Here is a 25,854-nt window from a genome sequence, read left to right as displayed (position 1 = left end):
GTCCTCTTTTATTTCATTGAGCAGTGGTTTGTAGTTCTCCTTGAAGAGGTCCTTCACATCCCTTGTAAGTTGGATTCCTAGGTACTTTATTCTATTTGAAGAAACTGTGAATGGGAGTTCACTCATGATTTGGCGCTCTATTTGTCTATTATTGGTGTATAAGAATGCTTGTGATTTTTGTACATTGATTTTGTATCCTGAGACTTTGCTGAAGTTGCTTATCCGCTGAAGGAGATTTTAGGCTGAGAGGATGGGGTTTTCTAAATATACAATCATGTCATCTGCAAACAGGGACAATTTGACTTCCTCTTTTCCTAATTGAATACCCTTTATTTCTTTCTCCTGCCTGATTGCCCTGGCCAGAACTTCCAACACTATGTTAAGTAGGAGTGGTGAGAGAGGGCATCCCTGTCTTGTGCCAGGTTTCAAAGGGAATGCTTCCAGTTTTTGCCCATTCAGTATGATATTGGCTGTGGGTTTGTCATAAATAGTTCTTATTATTTTGAGATACATTCCATCAATACTGAATTTATTGAGAGTTTTTAGCATGAAGGGCTGTTGAATTTTGTCAAAGGCCTTTTCTGCATCTATTGAGATAATCATGTGGTTTTTGTCTTTGGTTCTGTTTATATGCTGGATTATGCTTATTGATTTGTGTATGTTGAACCAGCCTTGCATCCCAGGGATGAAGCCCACTTGATCATGGTGGATAAGCTTTTTGATGTGCTGCTGGATTCAGTTTGCTAGTATTTTATTGAGGATTTTTGCATCGATGTTCATCAGGGGTATTGGTCTAAAATTCTCTTTTTTTGTTGTGTCTCTGCCAGGCTTTGGTATCAGGATGATGTTGGCCTCATAAAATGAGTTAGGGAGGATTCCCTCTTTTTCTATTGATTGGAATAGTTTCAGAAGGAATGGTACCGGCTCCTCCTCATACCTCTGGTAGAATTTGGCTGTGAATGCATCTGGTCCTGGACTTTTTTTGGTTGATAGGCTATTAATTATTGCCTCAATTTCAGAGCCTGTTATTGGTCTATTCAGGGATTCAACTTCTCCCTGGTTTAGTCTTGGGAGAGTGTAAGTGTCCAGGAATTTATCCATTTCTTCTAGGTTTTCTAGTTTATTTGCATAGAGGTGTTTATAGTATTCTCTGATGGTAGTTTGTATTTCTGTGGGGTCTGTGGTGATATCCCCTTTATCATTTTTTATTGCATCTATTTGATTCATCTCTCTTTTCTTCTTTATTAGTCTTGGTAACGGTCTATCAATTTTGTTGATCTTTCCAAAAAAACAGCTTCTGGATTCACTGATTTTTTAAAGGTTTTTTTGTGTCTTTTTGTGTCTCTATCTCCTTAAGTTCTGCTCTGATCTTAGTTATTTCTTGCTTTCTGTTCGCTTTTCTGTGTGTTTGCTCTTGCTTTTCTAGTTCTTTTAATTGTGATGTTAGGGTGTCAATTTTAGATCTTTCCTGCTTTCTCTTGTGGTCATTTAGTGCTATAAGTTTCCCTCTACACACTGCTTTAAATGTGTCCCAGAGATTCTGGTATGTTGTATCTTTGTTCTCATTGGTTTCAAAGACATCTTTATTTCTGCCTTCATTTCATTAGGTACCCAGTAGTCATTCAGGAGCAGGTTGTTCAGTTTCCATGTAGTTGAGTGGTTTTGACTGAGTTTCTTAATCCTGAGTTCTAGTTTGATTGCACTGTGGTCTGAGAGACAGTTTGTTATAATTTCTGTTCTTTTACGTTTGCTGAGGAGCACTTTACTTCCAAGTATATGGTCAATTTTGTAATAAGTGTGATGTGGTGCTGAGAAGAATGTATATTCTGTTGATTTGGGGTGGAGAGTTCTGTAGATGTCTATTAGGTCTGCTTGGTGCAGAGCTGAGTTCAATTCCTGGATATCCTTGTTAACTTTGTGTCTCGTTGATCTGTCTAATGTTGACAGTGGGATGTTAAAGTCTCCCATTATTATTGTGTGGGAGTCTAAGTCTCTTCGTAAGTCTCTAAGGACTTGCTTTATGAATCTGGGTGCTCCTGTATTGGGTGCATATATATTTAGGATAGTTAGCTCTTGTTGAATTGATCCCTTTACCGTTATGTAATGTCCTTCTTTCTCTCTTTTGATCTTTGTTGGTTTAAAGTCTGTTTTATCAGAGACTAGGATTGCAACCCCTGCCTTTTTTTGTTTTCCATTTGCTTGGTAGATCTTCCTCCATCCCTTTATTTTGGGCCTATGTGTCTCTGCACATGAGATGGGTCTTCTGAATACAGCACACTGATGAGTCTTGACTCTTTATCCAGTTTGCCAGTCTGTGTCTTTTAATTGAAGCATTTAGCCCATTTACATTTAAGGTTAATATTGTTATGTGTGAATTTGATCCTGTTATTATGATGTTAGCTGGTTATTTTGCTCATTAGTTGATGTGGTTTCTTCCTAGCATCGATGGTCTTTACATTTTGGCATGTTTTTGCAATGGCTGGTACCAGTTGTTCCTTTCCATGTTTAGTGCTTCCTTCAGGAGCTCTTGTAGGGCAGGCTTGATGGTGACAAAATCTCTCAGCATTTGCTTATCTGCAAAGGATTTTATTTCTCCTTCGCTTATGAAACTTAGTTTGGCTGGATATGAAATTCTGGGTTGAAAATTCTTTTCTTTAAGAATGTTGAATATTGGCCCCCACTCTCTTCTGGCTTATAGAGTTTCTGCCGAGAGATCCACTGTTAGTCTGATGGGCTTCCCTTTGTGGGTAACCCGACCTTTCTCTCTGGCTGCCCTTAACATTTTTTCCTTCATTTCAACTTTGGTGAATCTGACAATTATGTGTCTTGGAGTTGCTCTTCTCGAGGAGTATCTTTGTGGTGTTCTCTGTATTTCCTGAATTTGAATTTTGGCCTGCCTTGCTAGGTTGGGGAAGTTCTGCTGGATAATATCCTGCAGAGTGTTTTCCAACTTGGTTCCATTCTCCCCGTCACTTTCAGGTATGCCAATCAGATGTAGATTTGGTCTTTTCACATAGTCCCATATTTCTTGGAGGCTTTGTTTGTTTCTTTTTACTCTTTTTTCTCTAAACTTCTCTTCTCGCATCATTTCATTCATTTGATCTTCAATCACTGACACCCTTTCTTCCAGTTGATCGAATTGGTTACTGAAGCTTGTACATTTGTCACGTAGTTCTTGTGCCATGGTTTTCAGCTTTGTCAGGTCATTTAAGGACTTCTCTACATTGGTTATTCTAGTTAGCCATTTGTTCAATCTTTTCTCAAGGTTTTTAGCTTCTTTGCAATGGATTCAAACTTCCTCCTTTAGCTCAGAGAAGTTTGATCATCTGAAGCCTTCTTCTCTCAACTCATCAAAGTCATTCTCCATCCAGCTTTGTTCCATTGCTGGTGAGGAGCTGAGTTCCTTTGGAGGGGGAGAGGTGCTCTGATTTTTAGAATTTTCAGCTTTTCTGCTCTGATTTTTCCCTATCTTTGTGGTTTTATCTACCTTTGGTCTTTGATGATGGTGACATACAGATGGGGTTTTGGTGTGGATGTCCTTTCTGCTTGTTAGTTTTTCTTCTAACAGTCAGGACCCTCAGCTGCAGGTCTGTTGGAGTTTGCTGGGGTCCACTTCAGACCCTGTTTGCCTGGGTATCAGCAGTGGAGTCTGCAGAAGAGTGAATATTCCTGAACAACAAATGTTGCTGCCTGAATGTTCCTCTGGAAGCTTCGTCTCAGAGGGTTACCTGGCCATGTGAGGTGTCAGTCTGCTCCTACTAGGGGGTGCCTCCCAGTTAGGCTACTCGGGGGTCAGGGACCCACTTGAGCTGGCAGTCTGTTCGTTCTCAGATTTCAAACTCCATGCTGGGAGAACCACTACTCTCTTCAAAGCTGTCAGACAGGGACATTTAAATCTGCAGAGGTTTCTGCTGCCTTCTATTTGGCTATGCCCTGTCCCCAGAGGTGGAGTCTACAGAAGCAGGCAGGCCTCCTTGAGCTGTGGTGGGCTCCACCCAGTTCGAGCTTCCCAGCTGCTTTGTTTACCTACTCAAGCCTCAGCAATGGCTGGTGCCCCTCCCCCAGCCTTGCTGCTGCTTTGCAGTTAGATCTCAGACTGCAGTGCTAGCAATGAGGGAGGCTCTGTGGGCGTGTGACCCTCCAAGCCAGGTGTGGAATATAATCTCCTGGTGTGCCCTTTGGTAAGACCCTTGGAAAAGCGCAGTTTTAGGGTGGGAGTGACCCGATTTTCCAGGTGCAGTGTGTCACGGTTTCCCTTGGCTAGGAAAGGGAATTCCCTTATCCGTTGTGCTTCCCAGATGAGGCGATGCCTCGCCCTGCTTCAGCTCTTGTTCGGTGGGCTGCACCCACTGTCTGACACGCCCCAATGAGATGAACCCGGTACCTCAGTTGGAAATGCAGAAATCACCCGTCTTCTGTGTTGCTCACGCTGGGAGCGTAGCCTGGAGCTGTTCCTATTCAGCCATCTTGGAACCGCCCTCAATTGTTTTTCAAAATTGTTTATCATTCATAAAATCTAGGCAAGGAAGTTTTGAATTTAATGCATGAAACCACCAATTCTCCAAATTAACCTTTATAACCATATTATAAATTAAAAGTAGGTATATAATAAATTTGAAAATGAACTCAATATCAGAGATTATAAAAGTAGCTGAATACAGCCTGAATATGTGTTTAAATATATATTTATTTTGGCCTACAGTGTTTTTCATTTGAATTAGTTGCCAACATTTAAAGTTTGAGAGATTTCTCATAAATATCCAGGTTATAGTATTCTCTTGAAATTTTGGAATCAAAATTCTCACATGTCAACAACCCTCTTGGCTTGAACTGAGTGGTACCTGCCACCTAGAGGAGGGACAAATATTTTCCCACTTTCCACCATCCTCAACAGTCACATATCACCTGCCTGACCCCCATCCAGTATTCAAATTTACAACTCCTGCTTTAGATATTAGCTTTCAAAAATGTTTATAATCCCTCAGTACTTAGTTTAAAGCTGGATAACTTGTCTTTTTACAACCTGTTATCTATTTTTAAATCTATCATTTGGCTTTTATCTTCTTACTTGATTTTTATAAGTTATAATACCTCCCCACTTCACCTACATTGATATGCAGTGGTTGCATCAAAAAGAAGTTTCTGTTCATCTGATTGTTCTGATGCCTCTTTTGTCTACAGGTCAGTAAAATTACCTCTAGAAGATGGGTCATTTTTTAATGAAACAGATGTCGTTTTCCCCCAGTCGTTGCCGAAAGATCTCATCTATGGACCCGTGCTGCCACTGTCAGCCATCGCTGGGCTAGTAGGCGAAGAGGCAGAGACTTTCCGGGTAAGTACCTGGCACCTCTTCCTGTTTGCCTAATGGGTTGAGGTCTAGGAAGCCTGATCTCATTTGATTGTCATAACCATCCCATGAGAAATGCAGGATACAGAGGATCATCTTGGTTTTTAATATAGATTAGCCACAGAAACTGTGAGAGATGAAGACTCTGGAGTTTTGAGTTTGGATGACTGGGATGATGGTGGCTGCTAACAGAAACAGGGGGCCCAGGTGTGATTTCCATTTTGGGCATACTCAATTTGCGGTGCAGGGAAGACACCCAGGTGGAGATGCTGGGTGGAAGTTGGCAAAGTGGACCTAGTGTTAGGGAGGAGAAGTAGGACTGTCAGTGTCATTCTCACAGATAGGATGGTGGGAGCACTGAGCGGATGTGATGAGCAAAGAGAGAAAGGGTGCAAGGGAAGAGAAGAGAGCCAGAGCCAGCTGACTGCTGAACTCAGGGGCGAAAGAGAATTCTGAGAAGGCGCAGTCACAGAAGTAGGAGCAAACCTAGGAGGGACGAACAAGGCCATAGGAAACAGCAGAAGAAAGCGTCAAAAGGGAGAGTTTGCCACATATTACACACCCATTCAATCATTCAACAGAGATTTATCAAGTTTCTTCTGTGTAGCAGACACTGTTTTAGGCAATGGGATTCTCATGGTGGCCAAGCAGGCGCCATGTAATTCTCATGAAGCTTACATTCTTGTCAGGAAGACAGAACAACAACAACAAAAGTAAAGAGTATTGTTCTTTTGTAATAATTATCACATTTTTCAATGATATATTAAATCATTACAAAATGTGATAATTATCGCAACAGAATAAATGGAGACAGGGCAGCAAGGAAGGGATGGGCTGGTTAAGGAAGGCCTCTGGGGAGATGACACTTAAGCTGAGATTTGAAGGACAAGGAGGCATTACTCATGTTACAAGCAGGATAAAGAATGTTTCATGTGGAAGGACCTGCATGTGAAAGACCCTAAGGGAAAAAGAGAAATTGGTATGTGTGAGGAACTGAGAAAAGATGCATATGGCTGGAGCATGATAAATGAAGGGGAAGTGAGGTGTGGGGTGCTGTTCAAGAGAGAGGCAGGGAGCAGAGGGCAGCACCTGTAAGACCTTTGGGATGACGGGAGGAGCTCCACTTTTTTGGCCCTCTTGAACCTGCTATGCTTACCCTTGTGTTAAATTCTCAGCAGAGGATAGAGGAGGTGGAGGTTCCTGAATGTTTTTGACTACTGCATGGAATTAAGCTATGACTGTTAAAAATAATTCAGTGTGGGCCAGGCACAGTGGCTCATGCCTGTAATCCCAGCACTTTGGGAGGCCAAGGCGTGCGGATCACCTGAGGTCAGGGGTTCAAGAGCAGCCTGGCCAACATGGTGAAATCCCCATCCCTACAAAAATACAAAAATTAGCTGGGCATGATGGCAGATGCCTGTAATCCCAGCTACTTGGGAGGCTGAGGTAGGAGAGTCACTTGAACCTGGGAGGCGGAGGTTGCAGTGAGCTGAGATCGCACCAGCCTAGGTGACAGAGCAAGACTCCGTCTCAAAAATAAAATAAAATAAAATAAAAATAATTCAGTATGAGGATTAGTTCATTAAAAAATCTCTGTGGCAAGCAAGAGAAAAGGTTACATGCCCTTAATATTTCCTTTAATGAATCACAATGATTCACCTTTTTAAATTATGGAAAGAGATTATAGTCAATCTCCTGCATTCATGGGTTCCACTTCTGTGTATTCAACCCGCTGCAGATCAAAAACATTCAGAAAAAAGTGGCATGGTTGCATCTGTACTGAATATATACACACTTTTATTTTTTCTCATTATTGCCTAAACAATACAGTATAACAACTATTTCTAAAACATTTATATTGTATTAGGTATTATAAGTAACCTAGAGATGTCTTAAAAGTATATGGGAGAAAAAATAAAATAAAAACATTGAAAATAAAGAAAAAATATGTGGGGGATATATGTAGGTTATATGGAAATACTATGTCATTTTATATAAGGAACTTGAGCATCCACAGATTCTGGTATCGCTAGAGGGTCCTGGAGCCCATCCCCTGTGGATACTGTAGTTCCTTTTATAGCACAGGTCTCAACCTTGGAGATATAACTGCATTCAGCCACAGTGGGGCAGCAAAGTAAGAACAAAGAGATCAGCCATCAAGGTTTGTAGCTCCAATTTTTCTGTGTTTAGTATTTGGTGCTCAGAGCCCCTAAATTTCTACTATCTCAAATTGGGTTTTTCTGGGCAGAAAATATGTGTAGGAGCCCTTATATTTCACATTTTGTACAAACATAATGAACTCTGCATAAAACATTTAAAATTCAGGCAATTGTCCTTGTCATTTGAGAAATGCTATGAAATGCCTTCTTTAAATACTCAGATATGGAGTTACTATTTTTAAATGCTCATAATAGACATCTTTATTTTAAAACCTTTTTTATTTGTATAAATTTAAGGGGTACACATGCAGTTTTGCTATGTGGATATATTGTCTGGGCAGACATCTTTATTTCCTAGGACTTGTGTACTCAGTATATTTTAAATTTTTCTGAAAGCAGAAATGTAATATTATAGTTTGACATCTGTAAATCATTCAGGGATTATTAATAAAGCCATATATTTTGTATTTAAGTTAGACATTTTCCCAGCAGTTTACTTTTTCATTTTGTAGCATAATAAAGTGAGGAAAATGTTTAAAACATTAATTAATGTCTGTACAATGAGTGAAAGCATAACCAAAAATAGATCTCAAATGTCTTGATTCTATTCCCTCCTTCAATGTCATTTTTTGTGATCTGGGTACCAATGGCAAGGGAATCAATAATGATTCGATTATAAGGTCTTAAAAATGGATGAGTTGTGGACTTTTAAAAAATTACAAACATTAAATAATCCCATTATCTATTCATAGGTAATGCCAGAAGGGTACATTACAGGCCTTTAAATAGCCCTGAGTCACATTACACAACTTATTTAGGGCATTAGAAATGTATCCAATTTTAAGTCATAGCATAGGGGAAATCAAAGGCAGATGTTATCTGGCAGAAATTGGATCCAAGATCATGAACTTAATCTCAAGTGTCTAATTTCTTTTTTCCATCTACCTTTTTAATTATTTCAAACAGATGTTGCTAAATAGGAATCTCTTTTAGAAACTCAAATATTTTGAAACATATATGGATTTTTACATTTTCTAAAGCACAATTAAATTGGACTGCAATTTTTCATGTTTTGTCATCATGTGATCAAAATTATTTCTGATTCTAGAGGACTGAAAAAGGAGATGGTATTATCAACAAACATTTCTAAACACTACTGGTACCTTTTATTTTTAAATATCTCAGAATTATAAGCTGTTTCTGCTTACATAATCCATATACTCACATTCATTTTTAAATGTCATCAAATATATTTATTGATTAAAAAGTAATAGGAAGACAAGCCGAGGTTTGTCTTAAAGAAAAAAAAGCCACATACAATACTAGTTTAACATACCAAGGCCAGAAAATTTCAAATTTTAATCTTCACATTTTGTTTTATACGCACAGATTCATTGGTATTGTGCAAATGAGAGACATGGTGTTTTTTTGTTGTTGTTTTGTTTAATATTTTGATCCTATTTTCATTCCAGATAAGTCTGTCTTTTTGTGATTTATATTCTAAGGTTAGATGTCATAAGAAAAACTCAGGAAACTTTTCAATAATGGTGATAACAGTGAATAACTCTTTTCCTTGTGAGTCAAATCTCAATCAGACACCACAGAAGTGTCATTATTCAGCTGCAGTTTAATGTTTTGGAGTGGGAAAGGTGATTTTCCTTTTTCTTGATCCACTGGGTGACCAGATTGTTACCCAACTATTTATTTTCTAACTATCTAAGGCTATGAGGGCATGAAATATACAAATAATAAATTAAAGTCAATCTGTCCTTTAAAAAAAATTATTATGATGAATGCTCAATGTTCCTATGTTTTCTGTGTCTGTGGGGTTAGGGATGGTTCCTTTCTGTCAGTTGTTCTGGTGGGCATTTCTTAGGCTCTTAGCCATGATGTTTTCTTAACACAAGGTTTTATTCTCTCCCTGAAGCCTAAAGATGATCTATATCCTTTGCTTCACCCGACTATGCATTGCTGGACTCCAACAAGTGACTTGTACATTGGCTGTGAAGAGGGTCATCTTTTAATGATTAATGGAGACACCTTGAAAGTGACTGTGCTTAATAAGATAGAAGAGGAATCACCACTGGGTGAGAAACTGTCCTGCTTCATATTCCCGTATAGCCATGGGTGTTGGTTTTGTTGGTTTTCCCTATATTTCTCTTGCCTGGAGACATCTTTGATTCCTCCTTCTTCTTAATCCTCTGGCTGTTACTATGCTCTTGGCATTCTACCATCACTTTATATGCATATTTCATGTAATCCTCGGAACAACATTGTAAGGGGAGACACATTAATCTCCATGATACAGAAGAGATATGTTAGGAAACACGGCCCAGTCCACATAAACTGTGGAGCTGACACCTGAACCCAGGCAATAAGACCTCAGAGTCCAAGTTCTTGGCTACTGTGCTGTATCTGTTTCTATACATATGCCCATTCTGCTTAGTCTGCTAATCCTACACTTTCCTGCCCCCTATCCCAACCCTTTTCTCCAGGCTGATCATCTCTTAAGCCCAAAAGCCATCTTGAAAATTACCTTTCTATTGCTCAGTTAGAAGTGTTGTTTTTTTGTGTGTTTTTTTAGACAGAGTCTCATTCTGTCACCCAGGCTAGGGTGCAGTGGTACAATCTTGGCTCACTGCAACCTCTGCCTCCCAGGTTCAAGCCATCTCATGCTTCAGCCTCCCAAGTACCTAGAATTATAGGCACACACTACCACGCCCGGCTAATTTTTGTATTTTTAGTAGAGGTGGGGTTTTGTCATGTTGGCCAGGCTGATCTTGAACTCCTGACCTCAAGTGATCTGCCTACCTTGGCCTCCCAAAGTGCTGGGATTACAGACAGGAGCCACCACACCCTGCCATATTGCTCAGCTAGAATTTGAAAGAGAACCTGATCTATTCTGCCTTAGATATAGTGTCTATTCCTGACCCCATCAGCTGTGGCCATGGTTGGGCCTGGGTCACAGGAGCCACTGTCTACTCATTGAGCAGTAGATGTAGACCCTGGGAGGAGGGGGCCTTGCCAGGGCAAGCTCCTCAAACCTGTCCAAAGCATTCTCTATTTCCATTGCTCTTACTATTTCACACCTTGATTTCTGTAACAACCTTAGGATGGACTTCACTGACCTTAATATACATCTGACCCAAACCAGGCAGCTTATCTCTGTCAAATTGCCTTTTTGAAGGCTGCTTTTAACACCCAGCTCAAGAACTGCTCTGCCTTGATTTCACGCTCTCCCTAATGTGATCCTACCTACTCCATTGGTATTATTTCCAACTATGCCCTAGTATGAGTTTTCTGAGCCAGTCGTTTATTCTCACCATTTCACAGACATGCCTCTAGCCCATTCCCTTGGCACTTATTTTCTCTGAATCTGCCAGTTCCCAGCTCCAATACCACCCCCTCCAGCAAGTTTTCCCCATTGCAGTGTCCCTCATCTGCCTTTTTTCCTTTTCTCCTTTCCCTGTAAAACTGAGGCCATGAGGTTTGACTTCCCTTCCTACTCCCTTTCTCTCTTCCCTTTACTCCTACTGTACCCTCCAGCCTTGCTCCTCTAATCTAGCATCTATGTTAGTTACATAGATCTGATGATAGAGAATTCAAAAACAACTTATATGATTTACATCAGTAAAAGCAGCTTTTATTATTCATTGTTACATTGTACTTTTAATTATGTGTCACCTGCTTTACCTTGTTTTTCTTTTCCAAAAGGCAGAAGAAATTTTATCAGTCCAGTAACCTTGGTGTATCAGAAGGAGGGCGTGCTGGCTTCTGGAATTGTAATGTATTTTTTTTCTCAAAATTAATTGGTTTAAAGAAAATTCACAATTCCAATGTGTTGCCATTTACTATTATGAGCCATATTTTAGGATGTCAGATCTGTCACATTATTAATTAAAATGGTTTCCTCTTTGGGTACTATTAAAAAAGATTTATTTTGAATAACTTCAAATCTATACAAAATAGAGGGAACAATATAATGAACTACCATATATTACTGCAAACAAACACAAATAGAATTTAAAAATCCATTGCCCTTCTGCAATGAAAAACTACCTAATATCTGTAACCCAATTCCATGTTTGTTTCTACACTTAATGTATTAGGTTATCAGACACGAATTTGGAACCCTTTGTCTAAGCTGCAGCTTGGACTCTGGTGAATGCCCATTTAGCTTACATGTATCATAATGTTATTGTTGATATTTAAATCAGTATTAATAGCCTCCATTTCCTTGGTGCTTACTTTGTGCCAGGCACCAAGCTAAGTACTTTACTTGTATTATCTTATAGGTCCTTACAACAACCTTATCAAATAGAATCTATTGACATCCTCCTTTAACAGACAAGGAATCTAATCTTACAGAGTTCACCAGCAAGTAATTGGAAGAGTTAGGGCTTGAACATAGGTGTGTTAAACTCCAAAGTCTTTGCTGTCATTTATTAGAACTCAGTCTCAGTAAGTAATAAAAGGTGTCAGACCATGTTTTTCTTTTTCTGTTTCTTTTCTTTTCTATTTTTTTTTTTTTTTGAGACGGAGTCTCACACTGTCTCTCTGGCTGGAGTGCAGTGGCACAATCTCTGCTTACTGCAAGCTCCGCCTCCTGGGTTCGTGCCATTCTCCTGCCTCAGCCTTCAGAGTAGCTGGGACTACAGGCGCCTGCCACCATGCCCAGCTAATTTTTGTATTTTTAGTAGAGACGGGGTTTCACCGTGTTAGTCAGGATGGTCTAGATCTCCTGACCTCGTGATCCGCCCCCTTTGGCCTCCCAAAGTGCTGGGATTACAGGCTTGAGCCACCGTGCCCGGCCAAGACCATGCTTTTCCATGCCATTATAATCAATGTAAACAATGCTAAGGTGTGGAACTGACCTATACCAAAATCCAGGTCTAGTTGTAACTATCCCAGATGTTAGCATAGTCCGTTTCACTGACACAGATGACATCTGCAGGACTTTGAGGGTAGCTAGGCAGTGACATCAGGGTGAGAGACATTCTACCCTCAGGAAGCCATCTGGAGCACATACACCTACACTTAGCTCCCCCAACCTTGCAGTGGACTATCCCCTCCTCCTCCATTTAGTCTGCATTTGTGGGCTTTTATGACTCTTGTCCTCTTCAAGACCACCCTTGATGTTTATTTAACTCCCTTTAAGGGAATGATTATAGCATTTGCTCTGGTGAGTGATGGAGAATAAAGATGAGCTCAAAAAAAGCACCTTGCCTGCTTTCCCTTCCAGGGCCCAGGCATTTGAACCCAGCCACCTGAAGTCCCCGCTCTTAGTTATGAGATGTCTAATCTAGAAAATGATAAATAAATTTCCTCCAAGTGTTTTCACTATTGTAAAAATAATTCAAATTTCTCTTGAGAATAATAAAGTTAACCTAAATCTATTCAAAACCAACCAATCAACTAGCCCATTTATATTGGATCCTTGCTATGTTCTACTACTGTGTGAGGAAGAGAAAAAGAGGATCCAAAGGGAATAAAAGGCACACTCCCTACCCTTGGGTCATTTAGGGAGATAAGAAATGCACATAATAATGATGAAAGAGCATACAGGAAGGCCAGTGTCCTTTCAAGCAAAGAAACTGCTATATACAAGCCACACAAACTCTACTTCATTTTTCCTACCGCCTGTGTAGTGAAGAATGTAGTAAAAAGAGGGATACTAGAGAAACTCAAAAAAAGGAGATATCAGTAAAGTTTTAGGTAATTGAAAAATGTATCACAAAAGAGATCAAACTGAAGCTTGACCAGGGAACATAGTTAAAAGTCGTCTAAATAAAGATGAGAGGACAGTGCATCTATGCAAACATAGATGATGACTCCAAATAAACAGTAGAAGTAATCAATAAGCCTTAACTTGTCTGATGAGTCAAGTATACTATGCATTGACTAAGACTGATTTTCTACATTTATCTCACTCATCTCTAGGATGGCTTTGTGTATTCTTTTATTATTAAAGATGGAAGTTACATGATCAAGGATTTTCTTGAGATTGAAAGACCTGTAGAACATATGACATTTTCTCCCAATTATACAATGTTGCTGATTCAAACAGACAAGGTATGTTGGATGGTAATTTCTTGATATGTGATTTTCAGATGATATTATTATCGTCATTACATGACAGGAATGAGGAGCAGAGTGTGCTACACAGTGGTACTCCACTAGTCAAGACTCTAGGTTGTAAATGAAAAACTACCCAGTTTAAAAGGCTTAAATTACAAAGAGCTATTGGTTTATTTTTGTGCATGTAACTGAAAGGGCAAGGAGTGAATCTGAATACAAGAGCTGCCATGATGCCACCAAGCCTTGTTTATTTCCATCTCTTGGCTCTGTTTCCTCTCTGCTGCCTCCATTTCCATGCTGACTCTCCCCTTGTGGTGTTAAGAGTTATATGCAGCTCTAGCTTATATTTCTGCCTGCTTGATGTCCCTGGTGGAAAGATACCAGCTAGAAAAAAAGTCTTGGAATATAGACTCAGTGGACTAACTGAATCACGTGTCTTCCCCTGGGTGTGTCACTTGTACCATAGGAATCCTAAGCTCTGACTGGCCAGGCCTAAGTCAAATGCATAGCCTTGGATGCTGGGTAGAGTCAACTGACTTAAATGAGAACTGAGATTGGGGCATAGGTTGTTCTCCAAAGACAATGTGGGTTCTATAAGAGAAGAAGAAAAATGAATTATTGCAAGATTAAAACAAACTATTACTTCAATTATACTGCTAGGAAGATTCCTAATTAATGGAATGATCAGGCATCAAAATTAGCAGATATTTATATTGTTATACAATAATTTTACATGAATTACAAATAAAATTCAATGATTTTCTGCCTAAAAGAAAATTAAATTTAAATATGGACAGACTTTTGTTTCTGATAATTAACAGAAGTTTTTTTTTTAAAAAAAAACTGTGCTAACTTATGTTTTAATAAATAAATGACTAACTGAAAATATCTATGGAGAACAGGAAACTAGGAAAAAGATACCATAAAAGAAGGAGGAAAGACCCAAATAGAACTTCTAAAGAAGAAAAATATACTAGCAAAGTAAAAATTAAATGAACATGTCTGACAAAATGTTGGACATAACCAAAGAGAGAATAAATGAATTCGAAGATAGATCAGAAGAAGTTATTCAGAATGTCACCTAGAAAAGCAAAAGGGTAGAAAATACAGAAGGGAACATAAGATATAAGAACAATACAGTGAAAAGATCTAACATATGTTTGATTAGAGTCCAGAGAGGAGAAAGTGGGACAGAGGCAATAATTAAAGAGATACTGACTGGGGATTTTCCAGAATTGGTTAAAGACATGAATTTACAGATTTAAGGGATCCAGTGAATCCCAAACAGAATACATAAAATGATATCCACACTTAGACTTACCAAAGTGAAACTGTTGAAAACCAAAGAGAAAATTTTCAAAGCAGTGAGAGAAAAGACAGATTACTTCTAAGGAATTTCAATTAGACTAATAGCTGACTTCTCTGTGGCAATAATGTAAGAAAGAAATAGTGGAATAATACCTTCAATGTGTTGCAGGGGTCAGCAAACTGTAGCTCCATGGGGCAAAACTAGCCTGCTGCATGTTTTTCAAATTAGATTTTATTGGAACATAGCCACACCCACTTATGTATTGTTTATGGCTTCTTTCACACCACAATGGCAGCATTAAATAGTTGTGGCAGAGACTACATGGTTTGTAAAGCCTAACATATTTACTATCAGTCTATTTATAGAAAAAGGTTGATGACCCCTGATGTAATGAAAAAAAGTAATTACCACCTAGAATTCTATACCCAATGAAAACATCTTTTCAGTGTGTGGGTAAAAAAAAGACATTTTAGACACTCCGAAGTTAAGAGTGTGTCAGCAGCTGACTATCACTGGAGAAAATTCTGAAGAATTTACTTCCGGCAGAGGAAAATTATCCCAGATGTAAGGTGTGTGATGCAACAAAAACAAAGAGCAGTAGTAATGGGTAGAGAATGACACATTGTAGAAGATGTACAGTAAATGAAAACTGCATACAACAGCAGGAAAAAAAAATGTGGAAGTAGGTTTAAAAATAATATTGAACTAAAATCCCAAATGACAATACTATAAGTTGGGGGGAGCGGGGGAGCAGGATATATAGAACAAAGTGTTCCAAGGATCCCATATGACCCAGGAGGAGAATAAAGCTTTTAAGTAACTTTGATGTTGATAAATTAGGTATACATGTTACAACTTCAAAGGTAGCCACTAAAACAATAGGAACAGTAGACGAAATTTCCAAACTAGAGAAAGTAAAATGTTAAATAAAAAAGTTTAACCCAAAATAAGGTAAAAAAGAGAAAGAAAATGAAATGCAAAACAACTGAGATAAACAAAAAGCATAAATTAAAACCTATGTTTAAACCCAGATATGAAAAGACAGAAAAAGATATGTAAACATTAACCCAAAGAAAACCAGTGGAAATAATATTAGACAAAATAGGCTTTGAGGTAAAAATCATTACTAAAGATAAATGGGCTTATTTCAGAATAACAAAATATTAAATTTATCAGGAATATATAAATACTTAAAATATGTACAAGGAATCTTCGTTATCTTGTCATGCTTCAAGGCCCAGGAAAGGCCTAGGCAAAACTCTTGGTGAGGTTTTGTTACATTCAAGCATTTGTATAAGGGCACTGGCTCTATTAGCTTTTAATATTTAACTTAATCACTCAGCCATTGCTGAAACAGTTGTCATGGAGGCCTGCCTGTTCAGCTGTTAGTGAGATCTGGCCTGCCACACCTTCTCACTGAAGTCTTTCTTAAACACACACTTTAAAATTTCACCCTCTTATTTTGCTATATAATGTTCTCCTCTGTTATATTTTCTTTTTCTTCTTACAATTATCACTGTCTAACTTGCAGTATGTTTTATTTGGTTATATTATTTATCATCTGAATCTGCCAGCAGAAGGTAAGCTCCGTGAGGGCAGGGGATTTTGTTTTATCCTCTGCTATAACCCCAGCATCTAAAGCAGTGACTGGCATTGTGTATCCACTTAATATTTATTGAAGAAATGACAGAAAGATAAAATTTGTAAATACCTACCAAATTTTGAACTCCTATAAAGTCATATTTTTTTAGATAAATGAGACCAGAAATATTTATGTTTAACTCAAGTAAACATGAAGAACTTGTGATTAGCTGAAAGCAGACTTCTTATTGCTGGTTAAATGACCATATTATATTACCAGCTACTTGGTAGAGATGCATTCATTACAGAATAGATTTTTTTTTAGAGGTGAGTTTGAGAGCTGAAAATAATAAGCATGAAGTGACAGCTTCAGCCATACCTCAACTATTTCTACAAAGGCTTGTTTAAATGTTTAATGTTCTTTCCATTATATTTAGCATGTGGTAGGATTTAGTACATCTTAACAACTTTTTGGGTTTTCCACATTTTCCAAATTTTCTACATAAATAGATATTATTTTTGAAACAGGAAAAAATGTTTTATTATGTTTTGTAAATTAAAAAAATGAATGTCTGGGAGACCAGGTGTGGTGGCTCATGCCTATAATCCCCAGCACTTTGGGAGGTCAAGGAGGGTGGATTACTTGAGGTCAGGAGTTTGAGACCGGCCTGGCCAACATGGTGAAACCCTGTCTTTAGTAAAAATACAAAAATTAGCCAAGTGTGGTGGCAGGTACCTGGAATCCCAGCTACTCAGGAGGCTGAGGCAAGAGAATCTCTTGAACCCAGGAGGCAGAGGTTGGTTGCAGTGAGCCAAGATCCTGCCATTGCACTCCAGCCTGGGCAACAGAGGGAGACTCAGTCACAAAACAAAAACAATAACAACAAAACAAACCAAAACAAACACGAATGTCTGAAATTGAAGAAGAAAGTCTTATGGTTATTTAAAATGATGAGGCCAGGCATGGTGGCTTGCGCCTATCATCCCAGCACTTTGGGAGGCCGAGGCGTGCGGATCACCTGAGGTCAGGAGTTTGAAACCAGCCTAACCAACATGTTGAAACCCTGTCTCTAGTAAGCATACAAAATTAGCCGGGCATGGTGGTGCATGCCTGTAATCCCAGCTACTCAGGAGGCTGAGGCAGGAGAATCGCTTAAACCTGGGAGGTGGGAGTTGCAGTGAGCTGAGATTGTGCCATTGCACTCCAACCTGGGCAACAATAGCAAGACTTTGTATCGAAAAATTAATTAATTAAAATAAAATGATAAATAAGTGAATGAATGAATGAATCAACCAATCAATCAATAAACAAACAAAAAAATCAAGTGTCTAGATTTTAAGGCCTTCAGGGTCAAGGTCTTACTGAGTTGATCTGTGATTTCCCATCATCTGTTTCCACACAGTGCCTTGGTTACAGTAGGCATTTAATAAATATTTGTTGAACTATATACACAACAATTACAATATGTTTCTTTCCTTTTGTATATTTATCAGGGATCTGTTTATATCTACACTTTTGGTGAGGAGCCAACCTTAAATAAAGTCCTAGATGCTTGTGATGGGAAATTTCAGGCAGTTGACTTTATCACACCTGGAACCCAACACTTCATGGTAAAGAATATTTTACTGTGTCACAGTAGGACTAAAGATATGATGATGTTGTGAGATTTAAATCCCTATTTATATGTTATTGGGTAACTTTGAAAGTTCATGGGCAAAGCAATGTGAATAGGAGGCAGAGGCTGTCCTTGAAGGCTGTGGTGGAGATGCTAGACACTTCCATCCTCAAATCTACCCCCGAGTTAGAATGATACCCTCATATTGTGACTTCATAATATCATCTTCTGAAAACAGCCAACACAATTTAGATCTTAGGAGCCATCTTTTGGTTTTCACCACCCAAGCTCTGCAAGCCAGGCTTTAACACATTTTAAAACACGTTCATTGCTAATGAGTCGTCAGCACTCAGTAAACTGTTAGTATTTATTTAGTATCTTTTTTCTGTGTAATGCACCAGCACCACTTGAGGTTGAAAATGAAATAGTTGCCATGTGCAATACATTAATTCAGTCTAAGGAGTCAATAATAATATGTCAGTATTGGCTCATCAGTTGTAACAAATGTACCACACTAATGCAAGATGTTAATAGTAGGGTAGTAGGTGTGTGGAGGGGAAGGGGCAGGAGAACTCTCTGTGCTTTCTGCTCAGTTTTTCTGTAATCCTAAAACTGCTCTAAAAAATAAATTCTAGTAATTTAAAAAAGAACAATGTATAGCTTCCTATTTCTACATTTGTTCATTAGGCAATAGTTTTACTGATTTTTATAAGCAACTTTTATCTTTAATATGTTACATGAAAAATCTTTGTTTTACTTTTCTAATACTAATTAGTTATTATGTATTTCTTAAATTGCATTAAAGATAATAGTTAATATTTGTTCAGAAATGAAGCATTGGCATTGAAATGATAAAATAAGTATTTATAATCCACGTAAATAAAATGAAATTTTATACTAAATCATCGACACACTGGAAAGGGAGGCAGAACATGCTTCCATAGGAAAGTCTTATTTTCCATGTAGAGTTTTTGTTTTTCTTTTTGTTACAGACACTTACACATTCAGGGGAAATTTGTGTTTGGTGGCTGGAGGATTGTTCTTGTGTAAGCAAGATTTATCTGAATACCCCAGTAAGTATACTTGATAAATGGAGTTTTAAAAATATATTGAATTCTAATCCAATCTACCTTTTCATATTCACACATCAATAGTCTGTAGAAATACTTGTTACAGAAGCCTCACTGCATTTTTGCCTTCTAGGTTTAGAGTAATCCCTGTGTGTAAAGTATATGCCACAGCCCCAAGAGTGGAACCATAGCATTGGTTATAGAAAACAAGATAGAACCATATTGGTTATAGAAAGCAGTAGGTTTTCTATGGCGGCAGTTGTTTTTGAAACCCCAGTAGTTTATATCTTACTCATGTCGTAAGTTCGCTGTGGATTGGCAGGGGTCCCTCTTGCACAGTCTCTCAGGGAGCCAGGCTGATGGGGGCTCCATCAAAGAATACTTCCTCTGTGCTGTGTGCAGGAGAGGAAGAGAGTGCTGAAAGGTCTTTTGGAGGGAGAGGGGGTGCTCCTGAATCAGCAAGTAAGTGCTTTTTCTCAGAAATGAAATATCCCTTTGGCCATAACTGGTTAAATGGTCCCATTTAATGGGAATCAATTAGAAATGAAAGAAAGTTGCCACTCTAACCAGCTTAAGCCAAAAATTAAAAAGTGAGTGTTATTGGCACAATCAACTATAAAGTACAGAACTTGTCTGGCCTCATATGTGCCTCAGTCCATCAGTTTAAATGATATACTAAGGACCTTGTCTTTCTGTCTCCACACTATGCCTTTAGTTTCATCTTAGGCCTCACTGAGGTACACCCAGATACCACAGGTGCCAACCTCACATCATACTGTCAGATAGGGAAGAAAAATTCCTACTGTAGGGGGAGGAAGAACAAAGATGCTTCTTCTTTCCAGAAGGTTCAGTAAATGTCTTCTAATGTCTTAATAACATCTGTGAACTAATCATATGCACAGGGGATGAGAAATGCAATTAAGTGCCTAATTAATGCACCAACTCAGCCCTGGAAATGGGAGTTAGATTCATTCCACTTGTCCCTGAAAATAGGGGAAGGATAGTTTCTCAGTGAATATTCAAGAGATTTTCCAGAAGGAGGACATATGGATGCTGAATTGCAAACCACACTGCCTGCAACACCTACCACAATGTGATACCATTATTTCTGCCATGTTCACAGTGCATTTTGCATAAAATAACATTTCAAAAGGACCAAGAAACAATGGTAATGCTGTCTTTTAAAAAAAAGTAGTATTATTTGCTGCATTACACAGTTCTAGTTGAGAAATGGATCTTGGTATTAGGTAGGGAGTTTCAATCCTTCCCATTTATAAAACTAAAATCTCAATTATAGAAGACTAAGCATCATATTTTACATAAGATGCAAAAGATAGATAATTCAGTGTGATAAATAAAACTCTCCCACAAAAGTAAAGATAAAATTTCTTACTGAGAAAACTTGAAATATGAAAAGACTCCATAATCTCTGTGACAAAAGGTTATATGTATTCATTTCTATTAGAAATAGTAAACTAGGAGAGATCTTACAAGTGCATTTAATGACATGTCCTTTCACACATTAGAGGCATACAGACATTTAACAACCACCCAGGGGCCCATATAATCAGGATATACCTTGTTCCTCTTGGGCAACGATACAGGTACCATTACCCTACAGAGAATTGATACAGATACAGTAATGCTGATGCCAGGTCTCTCTGCCTGTGTCCGGGACTGTGTTGCCTTCCTTCAGGCAGTGGTCCTGGGGGATCCCAGTCCAACACCACAGTGTCAAGATACCTGGACACTAGCAGCGTCTCCTGATGGTACCTGCAAGGGTACATAAGACTCCTCTGGACCTTACTGTACATTTTCAGACTAGCACACCATTGCCCTGGAATGAAGGAGAATTTCAGCTGATTATTTTTATTTTGGGAACACACACACACATACACCCCCACACTTCCCATAAAGGTTTTCAATTTTACAAAAAGCCCACTCAGTTGGGAGACTGTGTGCATTCTAATGAGGCAGGACACCTGGGTGCTTCTTCTGAAGTTTGTCGCCACATATGGGATCCTTGGGTAAGCTGCTGGACTTCCTTGGCCTGCGTTTTCTATTTTGCAAAATGATCTCTTACGTTCTTTTTCAGCCCTAAGTTCCAAGATTTTATTCAAAACAATCTACAAAGTATTTATAGAGAAAGAATACTAATTTCTATAGTATTATGAAAGTCAATTTATTCTCTTAGACATCATATTCTGTATAAATCACTGTGAGATAAGTGGGAATCTGTCATGTATTTCTTTGGTGACTGAATACATCTTCCAGTGATATAGTTATTTTCTTAAGTCTTCCTTAGTCATACCAGCATCTCAGGATCTATAAAAATGTTTTAAAAGCCAGGTGTGGTGGTTTGATCTTGTAATCCCAGCGACTAGGCAGGCTGACACAGGAGGATCACTCCAGTAGTTCAAGACAGAGCAAGACTCCATCGCTAATAAATAAATATTTTAAAATGTTTACAAGATGCTAAGAATTTCTTTTACCTTTTTTTGTTTTATTTTTCACTATTACTGGTCTAAGTGTTTCACAATCACGTAGATAGATTGTTGGCATAATCATTTCATCATCATTTAGACATAAAAACGAAGCCATGATTTAAATTTCAAGAAATCTCTCTATAATTTTTATTACTCTAATTTTAGGATAAAAGAATAAGATGTACAGATTCCTGTGCCGTCTTATGCAGTTGATCAGCTCAGGAACATTGAGGCTATAATTTGAAAGAACCCACCACACAACACTTGCCACTCTTCTCATCCTGTAGGCTTTTCAAATACATTGTATAATAGCATTCTTACATGCAGGAGAGCAGGCACAATGGAGATACGCATCTGGGGTTTATTTTAAACAGGCGACGGTTCTGGCTTGCTGTCCATCCTCCCTCTCTGCAGCCGTGGGCACGGAGGGTGGTTCTGTCTACTTCATCAGCGTATATGATAAGGAATCCCCTCAGGTCGTGGACAAAGCCTTTCTCTCGGAATCGTCCGTGCAGCATGTCACGTAAGTCCCTTCTGCTTCCAGGAGCGGCTCTGTGTCACCGTCTGTTGAAAATTCTAGTGAAGCCATCCCTTCTTTTAATTTTAAGTTTTACATGTTTCATTTGTTTTGAATGTTAATATATTCACTCAGGTCAACACTCAAAAGGTACAGAGGGCTGTGAAGTAAAGTACCCCCCATACCCAGGTCTGTCCTTGCAGGCAGCCTGGTACCAACTTCTCATGTCTCCTGAGATGTTTTATCCATGAACAAGCAAAACATAATAAGCACTTCTTTTTATTTGTATCGATGGCCATCAAGTATGTATAGTGTGCCAGGCACTTCTGCTGTATTAACTCCATGAGGTAAACACTCTTATTTTCTCTATTTGACAGGTGAGGAAGATGAGGCACGAAGATTTTAAATAACTTGCTCAATAGTACACAGCTAGTGAATGGCAAATGTTGGGATTTGAACCCAGGTCGTTGGGCTCCAGAGTCACTGCCTTTGCTCTTAAAATGAGAAAACTATGTACAATGCCTCATTTCTTTTTTCACTTAATGGTATATCTTGGAAAATGTTTTATATCCACACATAAAGACCAGCCTTATTATTTTTATAGCCACATAGTATTCCATTATATGAATATACTATCATTTTTTAAAAACAGTATATTAATGAACATTTAGAGTATTTCAAAACTTTCAAAACAATACTTTTAAGATGACAATATAGAGACATTAGATTTGGACTTGTAGTTGCTATCATTATTACTGTTTTTAATTTATTATATTATTAGGTATTAATAAGAACAGACATTTGTATTCTGCTTTACAGCTTGAGATCACTGTAGCTTGTAGAATGTGATCCTCAAAACACCAGTCAGAGAGATGTTATTCTTATCCCTATTAGACAAATTAGGGAATTCAGGGTGAGAGAGGTGAAGAGAAGCATTGTCCAAGATTACACATTACACAGCTAGCACACTTGGGAGCTGGTCCTGCCACTGTGGACTGCCCAGCTCCACCACCCTAGCTCAGTGAGGAAGGAGGGATAACCTCCTTACCCCCTGCCCTTCTGCACCGTCATTTTTTGTGCCTTTCCTTTCTCAGATCATCTTATTCTAATTTGCGTCTTCCCACTTTTTCTAATTTGATAAAGTTGTAGACATGTTTCACTACATTCTTCCTCCCACTGCCAGGTACCAGTCACAGGGTAATGAAATGTCACACCCACCGCTAATTTGAGAATTGCTTATTTGCACTTGAAACATCAAGAAAGCTCTACCAACATGTTTCATTCACTTATGATGAACCAACTGCCCATCTTTACTGAATCTTCTTGACTGTATTTATTAAAGTTGCAATTTGGAAATAGCATTGGCCTAAAGTACAATGATTATATCTACATGTAATCACTCCACTTTTATAAGGTCAGAGAATATTAAAAATCGCAAACCGTAAAAATGACTGGCTTTGAACATATCTCTGTGGCCGTTCAATAAACTTGTTCACCATCTAGCTGGTGAAACAATTGGGATTTGATCATCAGATTTCTTCTTTTCTAGTTATGATCAGCGAGGAATATTTCTGTTAGTTGGAACATCAGAAGGAAGAGTCTTTATTATCTGTGCCAGCTCCTCAAGGTCATTTCGGATTATTGGATTCACAGGTACAACATAGAATGCTGATTAATTTAAAATATATTAATTTAAAACATTTAAAATTCTTTATTTCAAAGAATTTAAGGTTATGAAAATGGAGTTATATTGAAACAATTATTTATGGCATATTTTCTGAAAGAGTAACTTTTAAATAACTAAAGTTACTTAGGAGAATTCTCACATTATGTTTTGATGTATTTGAAATATTAGAGTTATCTGCTTGGTACATAGTTGATGCTAAACAAATTTTCTTGAATCAATTATTGAATAAATTAATGAAATGGCTAAACATTTCTAATATTAAGAGAACATACAGAGAAGTTGGGTTGATTTCTCTCAAAAATATTTTTTAATATTTTATCTCTAATAAAGAATTTTCTCTTTGTTTTCTCTCTGGCTTTACATGCCAATTGTATATGTGTTTCCCCCACACACACAATTTTTTTTTAATTCTCCTTAAATTTTTTTTTTTTTTTTTTTTTTGCTCCTCACACTTTGCCAAGTCTCACCCCTAATTTTTTTAATTTGTTTATCATTGACTTATAAAAATTAGTGAGTGCCTACTAGGTGCAAAATGCCAAACCTAGGCCTTGTAGGGGGATGAAAATATTAAGGAGACAATTTAGTAGAGGAGGAAAATGCAGAATGGTGCGTAGACTCAGATACAGCAGCAATTCATTCTGCCAGGTGTGAGGAGAGGAGTGGAGGTGAAGGTGGGCACTGGTCAGGGGATGTGGAGGATTGGAGGAGAGTTTTCCAAGGGCTTAGAGTAGTGGGTTTAAAGGATTTTCATAGGTGTGGGATAGGACATATTAGTATTCCTGCTCAAAACATAACCCAAACAAAGGTACTTGGAATGGAAAAAAAAAAAAGTCTGGTATAACAGGTAAATGGAAGAGTTCACTAGAAGATGACTATGGCAATGAAGTCTGAAAGAGGAAGGACACTGAATATCATTCCAAAGAGTCTGGAATTGTTCTGTGGTTAATGAGCCATCGTCAATGGTTTCAAGATGGAGCTGGCATGATTTGACTTGGTTTTTAGAGACTGACTCTGATACCAGTGTAAAGGATGGAGTAGAAAGGCAAAAGAAAGAAATTAAAAAGATGAGATTGGAAGCTATAATATTAGCCAAGGCAAGAGATGATAATAGTCATAATCATAACAACAGCCAACACTTATTGAGGAATGCCTGACTATGTGGTAGCCAGTATTCTAAGCCCTCTGCATGTCTCCACCCATTGAATTCTTAGACAACTTTCATGAAATTGATACTACTGTTATCCCTTCAGATGAGGCAATTGAGGCACAGCAAGGCTAAGTACTTGTTCAAGGCCACACATCTAGTTAGTGGCAGAGCCAAATTAAGAAAGTCCAGTTTCAGGGCGTGTGCTCTTATCCACAATACACAAACTCATGCTGCAGTTATGGAAAGAGAAAAGAGGGCACAACCATGAGTGATGGAATGGGTAGGACTTGGTATTCGACGCGAAAGGAAGGGATCAGCGATGACCCCAGAATTTCTAGCCTGAGTACTGGAAGTTTGCGATGTCATTAGTTGAAGAACAAAGTTTTAGAGGTTGAGGAATAGGTTGAGCTGATGAGTTCCATAGGTTTGAAGCCAACAAACTCTTCATTTGGGCATATTTAGCATAAGTTTGGAAATCAGGATATGTAGTTCAAAGCTTAATGATAGAATTCTGATCTTGAAATCATGGAAGCTGATGACATAGCTCAAAAGAGTAGAAGTAAACCTAGATGCTTAACGGGGCAAAAGAGGTAACTAAATATGCAAATTAGATGGCACTGAGTGTGGTAGGGCCTGTGGCTGACCTCAGAGTGGATGTATATCCTGCCTAAATATTCCGTTTCATTTATTTTATTTTATTTTCTAGAGTCTTACTCTGTCACCCAGGCTGGAGTTCAGTGGTGCAATCATAGCTCACTATAGCCTTGAACTCCTAGGCTCAGGCAATCCTGCTGCTTCAGCCTCCTGAGTAGCTGGGACTACAGGCTTGTGCCCCAAAGCCTGGCTTGTTTTCTGTT

At 38.4% G+C, this 25,854-nt stretch overlaps 2 protein-coding genes across 5 annotated transcripts in view; one reads left to right on the top strand and one right to left on the bottom strand.

Annotated features, from left to right (window-relative positions):
* Positions 1-25,854, bottom strand: part of GSTO1 (glutathione S-transferase omega 1) — a 584,823-nt gene that overhangs the window by 56,282 nt on the left and 502,687 nt on the right. The gene's annotated exons all lie outside the window — the stretch shown is intronic.
* CFAP43 (cilia and flagella associated protein 43) overlaps positions 1-25,854 on the top strand; it is a 107,919-nt gene that overhangs the window by 21,958 nt on the left and 60,107 nt on the right. For all 4 annotated transcript variants that reach the window (XM_050804892.1, XM_050804894.1, XM_050804895.1 and 1 more), the window contains exons 5-12: positions 5,182-5,332; positions 9,434-9,593; positions 11,221-11,288; positions 13,447-13,578; positions 17,969-18,085; positions 19,083-19,163; positions 22,021-22,169; positions 23,713-23,816. In XM_050804892.1, coding sequence (XP_050660849.1) covers positions 5,182-5,332; positions 9,434-9,593; positions 11,221-11,288; positions 13,447-13,578; positions 17,969-18,085; positions 19,083-19,163; positions 22,021-22,169; positions 23,713-23,816 — 962 coding nt within the window. The remainder of the gene's footprint in view (positions 1-5,181; positions 5,333-9,433; positions 9,594-11,220; positions 11,289-13,446; positions 13,579-17,968; positions 18,086-19,082; positions 19,164-22,020; positions 22,170-23,712; positions 23,817-25,854) is intronic.

The sequence above is a fragment of the Macaca thibetana genome, chromosome 9 (assembly GCF_024542745.1).
Source record: "Macaca thibetana thibetana isolate TM-01 chromosome 9, ASM2454274v1, whole genome shotgun sequence".
NCBI classification, from domain to species: Eukaryota; Metazoa; Chordata; class Mammalia; order Primates; family Cercopithecidae; genus Macaca; species Macaca thibetana.
The sequence above is the reverse complement of the archived record's forward strand: the minus strand, read 5'-3'. Positions and strand labels throughout refer to the sequence as shown.